The 8,726-nt window shown below is 45.1% G+C and overlaps 1 protein-coding gene across 3 annotated transcripts in view; it reads right to left on the reverse strand.

Moving 5' to 3' along the window:
* Positions 1-7,149, reverse strand: part of EDC4 (enhancer of mRNA decapping 4) — a 28,545-nt gene extending 21,396 nt beyond the window's left edge. For 2 of the 3 annotated variants that reach the window (XM_029964828.1, XM_029964836.1), the window contains exons 1-7: positions 6,157-6,422; positions 5,249-5,360; positions 4,258-4,357; positions 2,609-2,798; positions 1,448-1,595; positions 826-930; positions 418-527 (exon numbers count right to left, since the gene is read on the reverse strand). In XM_029964828.1, the coding sequence (XP_029820688.1) occupies positions 418-527; positions 826-930; positions 1,448-1,595; positions 2,609-2,778 (533 nt within the window). In that variant the 5' untranslated portion in view covers positions 2,779-2,798; positions 4,258-4,357; positions 5,249-5,360; positions 6,157-6,422. Of the gene's footprint in view, positions 1-417; positions 528-825; positions 931-1,447; positions 1,596-2,608; positions 2,799-4,257; positions 4,358-5,248; positions 5,361-6,156; positions 6,423-6,564 lie in introns of those variants that run through there. The other variant, XM_029964830.1, reaches the window with a different exon arrangement.
* Positions 7,150-8,726: the final 1,577 nt, after the last annotated feature.

The following is an 8,726-nucleotide window of genomic DNA, read 5'->3' on the forward strand; positions in this document are numbered from 1 at the left end:
CAGATGGCACTAAGTCAGCACCCACCAAGCATTACTGACTTGTAGCTCTTTACAGGCTTATATAAAACAAGGAGATCACAGCCCATGCAGGCATAAACTGTGATCAATGAACAAATAAAATCCCATGTTGCCATTTGGTCTGGTGCCTTATCAAGGGTACAGTACAAAAAGAAGTCAACATTGAGAGGAACAGCTCAGAGCAGCTTCCTGCATTTACAAGGACAGTGCAAAGCACAGAACTCCTGTTTCCAGACCCAGTTCTCTGCTTTTTCCATAAGCCTATGATGCTCAGTGATACCATTCTTCAGCAACAAATTACTTTACAAACATTTATCCCGTATTTTTATAATGTCCTGAGAATTCTCCCAGAGAAAATGCTGCTGCTTCAAGAATCCTTTATTTTCCAGTTCTCCTTACCTCGGCTCGTCTTGTCCCTCAATATAGATCTGCCAGAATTTTACAAAACCATCATGGCTTGCAGTGGCCAACACAGTTCCATCTGGAGAAAGTGCTCCCTCGCTCAAGCACTACACAGAGGGGGAAAAGAGACACAGAAAAGCAATTTTATACCTTTTTTATTTGACAGAAATTTCAAATTCAAGTACAACGGATTGTGCTGCCACTGTTCTCACTGTTATTCATGTTACAAACAGAGCTCATTTTGGTTTGGGATCTTCTAGCTTTTCACAATCACAGTTGTTTCACAACTGGCTTTTTTACAGCCAACTGTCCTAAGAACTGAGACACTATAACCCAAAGAAAACCTCAGTGACTGCTTGCAATCACCTATGTGATGGCAGTAAAGAAAACCAAACAGGTTTGTACCGTGCTGTGGCCTTTCACCACGATGAAGCCTTCTTTGATATCGGGCACTTCCACCGGCCAGGAGCTGTTGTTCGTCCGGATGATGTCCAGGTCCCACACCTCTGCCTGGAAAACAAACATGGAGGCACACAGGTTTATTTTTACAACCACTGGTCTGTTCCCGGATCCTTATCTTATATCCTGATGTACCAACCCAATGGCTGGTATGTGACATAAACCTTCCTGTTTCCACTCAGTTTGGACACTGGATGCTTTCCTGGCACCCAGTTGCACACAAGTTCAGGGAATTGCTCTGCTCTCAGCAGCTGTAGCTGCTGCCCACCAACTCACCCCAGGTACTGGCTCAGCCTGAACAGATGAGTGATGCCTCTTGCCCTCCACACTGTTTTTGGTGGTCCTTGCTGTTTGATGGTGAGCAGAGGTTATTCTGTCCATTCTCCCGAGGCCCAGAGAACGATCAGCACGACCTCTCATCGGAAGAGGGCAATCCCACATCTCACTACAGGGGGATTCCCCATGGTGGGAACCTTTACAGCTCTAACCAAACCAGCTCTTTCCCCCATTAAATTCTCCTCCTCCTCTAATAATTAGGGACAGTGTTTCAAAGGTAGGGTTTCCTTACCCTGTCCTCATGCAACAGCGCCAACGTCTGACTTCCCTCTTCCCCGCTCTCCTCGTTATCATCCGGGATGAAAGGGCACCAGATGATTCTTCGGAAGGTGTTCAGTGGGGTGTTGTCAGGTCGCTTGATGTTCACCAAGATCTCCTCTCTGATCACCAAGGTTAAGAAATGTAACGTTCTGGCTGTTACCAGTGCCCAGCAATAACCTGCCCAGGCTTGGTCCTCTGTTAAATGCTATCAAACCTCAAGATTTTTCGGGCCATTGATTCCAAAAGAAACCAGGTAGAAGGATTCTGCTGAGAAAGCAGCCAAGCTAGCATTTCCTCACTGGTAGAAGAGCTTAAGCTTATGAAAGTTCATGGATTCTCACAATCTTCTCTTGCAGGCTGCAGACAGTGACAGGATAAGCACAACAGGGGCACACAGCCACATGTGAATGTGCATCCACAGGACTGCTGATGATCAAATGATTTGTCTCAGCATTGCAACACTACCACAGAGAGACAGAGGAGCTGCCACGTTGCCCCCAGCTGAGTGCTCTAGTCCACCACTACAAATCAGATCTTAACTACAACCACCTTTGCTCCAGTTGTTTTTGGAATGATGGTACATAATTAAAATTAAGAATCTACAACTTAAGATAACAGATCTCACGTGCTTCCCAGAAGTACTAACCAGTCACTCCTAGCAATTAAAAGGAAAATATTCAGGGCAATGAACACTGAAAATAAGTTTCAGGAACACCAAAAAAAGGATGACATGTTTAGAAGGATAGTAAGTGGGAGGGAAGTATTACATGCTCTTCCTCAGAGAAGTAACTCAGGAAAAGAGCTAGAACCAGACAAGACAAACCTCTGTCACAGAGTCAAGGTGACACTGCCCACGTGCAAGGCCAGCTAGTACAGACTGACACTTCTCACTGCCTGCTTTTGCCTGGACCAGGAGTGCTGACGTGCTAGAATTTCAAGGTACATGCAATTTCAAGTGACAATTGTGCTGACTACAGGCAAAAGTTGACTGATCTGATACTCTGGAAGGGGCAGAACTATCGACCTCCCCACTGCTGTTCTGCAAAGGCTACAAACCAAACTGTGATGCGAGGCTGCGTTCGCATCTGACCGTGGCACACGGACCCGCACGAGGCGTATTTGTGCAGGATACTGGATTTTTTCTTTATCCATGGCCAGGCGCCAGACAAAGAGGTTGCCAGCCTCGTCCAGGCACGCCAGCTGGTTGGAGTTGAGGTGGGCAAAAGCCAGGTCTGCCACACCACCAGTGAACCCCTTCAGCAAGGTCCGTTCCGCGGTGCTGACGCTCAGCACCCGCACCATCGCCGAGCCATTGCTGGCAGCTGCAGGAAGGACAGAGGGAGAAGTCACCATTTATGTCTCTGGTTTCCCTGCATAACTCTCATAAATCCCTCATAATTCTATAGGATTCTCATAATTCACAGGACCATCACCCTGAGCTCGCCAAACCTCCAAGGTGACCAAACCTCCAGTGACAGTGAATTAATTTTATTTGCAATTTAATTTTCAGGAGTCACCGACAGGCAGGGAGCTCAGATATATGTTTTGCAAGGGGAATGTAAAAAAGCATAAACATCCACCTGGCAGAAAGCACTGCTTTTTGGCTTGCATGACTGAAAAGAATGTGCTTCAGAACATGTGCACACCAAGCAAAGTTTCCAGCTTCCCCTTTTCAGACACATATCACTATGAAGCAGGTAGTCTTATGGAGATCATGGTGCTTCCAGTTCTTGCTGCCCATGCCAGTCCCAGCAGACCACTCAGCTTCCCACAGTGCTACTGCACCCAAGCTTTAATATTTAAAAAAAAAAAACAGTGGGACATCCTTAAGCTACTCTAAAATAACCTCAGCTAGGAAAAAATATAAGAGCAGAGTAGATTTCTTAAAAGATCAGACAAACCTATGGGTGCTGGAACTAAGAAGAAAGAGCTGATGGAGCCCCACACGCTCTGTACTTATGTGACAGCAGAAAGAGATACTGGAGATGACTAAGTGTTCATTTCATAGAATTGTTAGGGTTGGAAAAGACCTTTAAGATCAGTCAGTCCAACCATCAACCTTGCATCACCACCATGTTCACCACTAAACCACATCCCCAAGATCCATATCCACAGTTTTTTTGAATGCTTCAAGGGATGGTGACTCTACCACCTCCCTGGGCAGTCTGTTCCAATGCTTTACAACCCTTTCAGAGAAAAAACAATTTACTAATATCCAATCTAAACTCCCCTGGCACAGCTTGAGGCCATTTGCTCTCATCCTGTCACTCTCTTTCCTACATGTTGTGAAACAATCTTTCCCTGTGTTGTTGTTCTGCTTTTCTCTCCCTCCTGCACAAAACACTGTGTCTGCCTTGCTCTTTGGATCCTCTAAATTTAGCCTTAAACTCAACTCTAAATTTATGCAAGCAAATCCATCACAAACATTTATCTGCTCAAATTACCACGGGGCTGTTTCTGTGCTTAGCTTAGTTTCTGAAGCTTGTTTGCTGCAGAAATACTTAATTAGAGGAGGAATCTGAACATCAGCTGTCCAGTGAAACCAGTGTAGTCCCTCAACTTTTCCTCCATCCCCACCAAGTTCTTTTATTTCTAACTCTGCTGCATAACCAACTCTTCACTTTCATTTATATTCCCTCTACAACAGCACCCTGACCTGGGTATTGCAAGGTATGTTTCAATTATTGCCAGTTACATTCCTCTGATGCAAACTTTGCCTCTTTTAGAGATACACAGATGCAAAAGAATACAAATCATGTCCAAGACAAGAAGGTATCTCACCTCTAATTGCATAAGCCAGGTAAGAGTTTGAAACTGCTATCAGATTGCCATAATAGTATTTCTGCTCCCAGTCATATCTAGCAACAGGTTGTATTTTCACCTGCTCAGAAGAAAGAAAACAAAACATGAGAAATGTCTGGAATTAACTCTTTCCTGGAACAAACCTGTCAAACATACAATTTCCTCTAGGGAAGACCTGTAATGCTTAATTTGATAGTGTCATGGTTTAAGACCAGCCAGTAACCAGGACTCTCAGTCCCAAACCAGTACAGATAACCATTGTCACTGAGCAAAGAATCAGGAGCTACTATGGAAGTTATGCCAGTGATCCTGCCTTTCACTTTTATCTTCAGTATTATCTATGAAAAACAGTTAACATGGTGCAGTATTAATTTATTATCTTTGTGGTCCCTTAATTCACTGCACACTAAGGAACAAATGGAATGGAAGATGGAAAAACACACAATGGAAAATTAAGGAAGAATATGGGAAAGGGCTGAGAGGATCAAGACCAGAGTTCTCTCTCCTAGTTATGAGCATTTGTTCTGAGAATGGATTAGTACTCTGCTTAGCACTAGTTCTAATCTCAGCATATTGGTTCTTGCAGCTCTGACCTGCTGGCCAGAGCCCTCAGCATGACTGACACCAGCAAATCAGCAAGGGAAATACTCCCTTCAGGGTCCAGGGAGGAAACAGTCAGCAGAAAAAGCTTGTTTGTGAAGAAAGGACACATTCCCAGGAACCTACGGCTTAGATCATGGACTTATTCCTGAAAATTAGAAGATAACTTGGCCAGACTCCAGAATAACAGGAACAATCTACTACAAGATACTGCTCCAGCTTTTTTCTCCCTTGTTAAACTCTTTGACAAACTTCTACCTAATTACAAGCTCCTACAGCACAAGAAAGAAGATATTAATTTCTGTTTAAAAATATGCAAGCATGAAATGATGTCACTAAGAGACAGACTATGTTTTGTCTTGCTCCTTACCTTGTTACTCCCTCTGGCCTTACTGGTGATGCTGGAATCACTGCTGGCCACTATCTCCACGTCTTTTGCTGATATCACTAAGCAAGTGGAGCTGTCATCACCAGAAAGGCAGCTTTTAAGAAAAATAAACAGGGGAAAAAAATCAGACAGGACTGACAGGTACAGAACATTTAATATTTTATGTTAAATTCATAATTTTAACAGCAACAGAGCGGTATCTGAGCATCTACAAGGTTTGAGCAGAACAACTGAAAAGAGAAACTCCTTTCAAGTCTCCCTTCCCTGTGTGTCATGGGTTTGAGAGAGCCAAACACCTGCTTTGTTCAGCTTAAAAACCTCCAGGTTTTTTGACTTGAGCACAGACCTACATTTGGTTAAAGGAGTCTTGACCCAACACTGGAAGGTGCAAAGAAACCAAAACCAACCAACTGAACCTCATCAACAAAACAGTGCACGCTGCTCATGGTTCTCATGGCATCATCCTCTCTCAAAACTATGCCCAGAGAACACAAGTAAAAGCTACTTACACGAGCTCTGTAACCCCTCAGGTGACTGGGGTCCCTGAAGGAGTCCAGCTGGAAATCTACAGGAGAACACCAAGTTTCAACCGGAGCCCTGCTGATTTACTTCCACCCTGACCTGCAATTTCCACCACGTAACCAGTCCTGTTTCCCCTTCTCTAAACAACTCTGCTGATATTCTTCAGTTTGGAGCTGCAAGGATGGCACACTCCATGCATCAGCCTCACAAAAGCTACAAAAGCTCTGACCAAGAGCACTGACTCACAACTGCCACCTGAACTCAACGTAAAGCTCCTTGTCAGATGCCCAGCATAAGTATCCTGGCTCACCAAAACTGAATTTTAGCTGTTTTCTATTTGCTCTCAGCATTTCTTTGACAAAACTCACATGACTTGTTTCTCCTGCAGGGCTCCTAGAGAGATGCTGCGATGCACTGGCTTGGCCAGGGAAGGTCCATCTCCGCTGCCAAGGGGGTCAGACACCAGCAGCCCATTCAGGTCTCCGTTGTACGAATTCGACGGTCTCTGGTTCTCATTCACCGAACCTGGGGAAAAGCATCACCAGCTGTGCCCAACATTCATTTAAAAGAAATAACACTGCTGCTTTCTGTCAGCCCTTACTGGTCTGCCAGCTAGAATATACTGAATTGGTTGGGAAAAGTATTCTCCAAGAAGGATGTGTAAGGGATCTCCCATGTGAGAAACCCCCACACATCTGAGTGAAGTCGTAGCTTTCCTTACACAAGCAATCCCAGCAGATCAGAGAAACACCAAAGAACAGGTACAAGGAACTTACCAGGCTCAAGGAGCAAACAGTCTTGGATCAAAAAGACTGAGCTGGTAATTCAGGTTCACTGAATCAAGGGCCAGACCAAAAGGTTCTTCACAGGCCACTTCTAACCCTCAGGCCTGCAGAGAGACCTCTGAAGTCCAGCAATACACTGATCAGCTGCCACATTTGGGGCTGGCTGGAAATAATACATTTGTTACTTTCCAGAACTTGCTTCTGACTGTGAGAACTGACCTCAAAGTCCAGGTGTTCAAGTAACTTTGCTACGAAACTGTGCAGTTGTGCCTACAGGATTCCCATATTTTTCTCTTTGTCGAACAATCACATGGAAGTTTACAGCACTCAAGTTTGGTGTAAAGCAACCATTTGTTCAGAGCTTCAGCTGTGCTTTGAAGAGTGTTTGTGCCCTGACTTCTTGCATCTGGCCTGGCACAAGTTGCCTGGTGGCTTTAGAAGGGGACAGTTGCAACAGGGGGTCAAGGAGACTCTTCTACTTCACTAGCAGGGTAAATAGCCGAGGAGCCCCCTGCCTCTGCTCTTACACATCAGCACACCCCAGGCAAAGCCGCCTGTCTCAGCAGATCCTTGCTGGAAATTTTCACTGGTATGGAAAACCGAAATTTCGTATACTGTTGCCAGGTAACAAGTGCTGCTGAGCTCCTGCAAAATGGCTGCTCCCAGGACCAGCAGCTCCACTGTCACTGGCACATGTAACAAACCTAAACACAACCGTGGGCACACAATCCTGGAGGCATAAAAGAAGGGAAGAGGCTCAGCTTTTAGTAAGAACACGAACAAAGCCAAAAGGTTAACGCAGACTGGTAGATCCAGGCCTGAAAAGGGAAAGAAGAGTGTTTTTACTCATTACCTTTTCAAAGAGCAGGAGCAGTCAGAGATGAGACATTGAACTTGTCCTCCTCCCACCATCACCTGCACCATGGGATGCCAGTTTGTACTGAACACAACACTTCCCTGATAAACACCACGAGCAGGGTGAGCCCACATCTGTTATCAGCAGAGATCTCTGTGTGGATTGAAGGATCCTGCCAATCTCCAGCAGGGATGCTCCTCCACAGCATGCTGGCACTGATAGCCTGTCTCCATGCTCCAGAGGGAGGTCCATGGTTTGACCATGAAGCTGCCCCTTGCTGAGGGCACAGCATGAAAAAGGGCAAGGGCTACAAAGCAATGGGTGATGTTTGCCAAAACTGTGAAGAAACTGTGTCAGAAGAGACCGGGGTAGCAAATGCAAATAACATTTTCACAATCACCAAACCCAGCAGAATCTAAAGAGTATCGTGGCAGTTGCAAACTCTTTAGAGCAGAGAGTGTTTCTTGTCACCCGTCTGGACGGGACCCAGAGTAACATAATTCTGCTCACAGCTACATGCACTCAGTACTGCAAAACTTCCTTCAACCTTGGGAAACAGCTACACCAGTGTCCAGTGGGCACTAAAATCTGCAAGTGAAACCCAGGGTATAACAGCAACTGGAACCAGAGAGGGCCTTGACCACAGCAACTTCATGCCAGGTAAGATTAACCCTACACACGGGATTCCCGAGGCTGCTTTTATTTTCCTTCACAAACCTTGAAGGATCCCAGACTGTCCCCTTCCTCTGACTTCCTAAGAGGAGTTCCAGAGGCTTTCAGTTAACACGTGTGTCCTTCCCCTTCACCTTATTATGTCAGTTCTTTTGAGTTTATTTGCCATTAGCCAGGCACTGATTCCTGCTGAGAACCAGCACAAGTTCCTTCTGTGGACTTTCTGCCCATTTGCTCCTTTTCCTCTCAACTGCCTTCTTAGTGCACTAGGGACAACAGAGAAGGTAAAAAGAGAATGAACAGGGCAGAAGAAAAGAAATACAACCATATTCTGTCAACTCCTTGGCTTCGGCCAGCAGGAGAAGCTTCTTTCAGAGAAAGTCAAGTCACTTTTCAGCAATAACTACAACCATTTCCCAACAGTGACACATCCTTTCAGTTCAGAAAGTGAAAAAAGTTGTTCCCCATCCCCGCACAGAGTTCTCCTTTCAGTCTTACAAGTACAGAGTGCTGCACTGTGAGGGAAAAATGTATTTTTCTTACAAGAATTATAATCCAGGAACATTCAAGCACTCCAGAAACAATAGAAATGACTCCAAGTAATGAGAAGTTTCTCTATGGGTAG

Source organism: Manacus vitellinus, unplaced genomic scaffold, assembly GCF_001715985.3.
Source record: "Manacus vitellinus isolate BGI_N305 unplaced genomic scaffold, ASM171598v3 scaffold_10_pilon, whole genome shotgun sequence".
In the NCBI taxonomy this organism is placed as follows: Eukaryota; Metazoa; Chordata; class Aves; order Passeriformes; family Pipridae; genus Manacus; species Manacus vitellinus.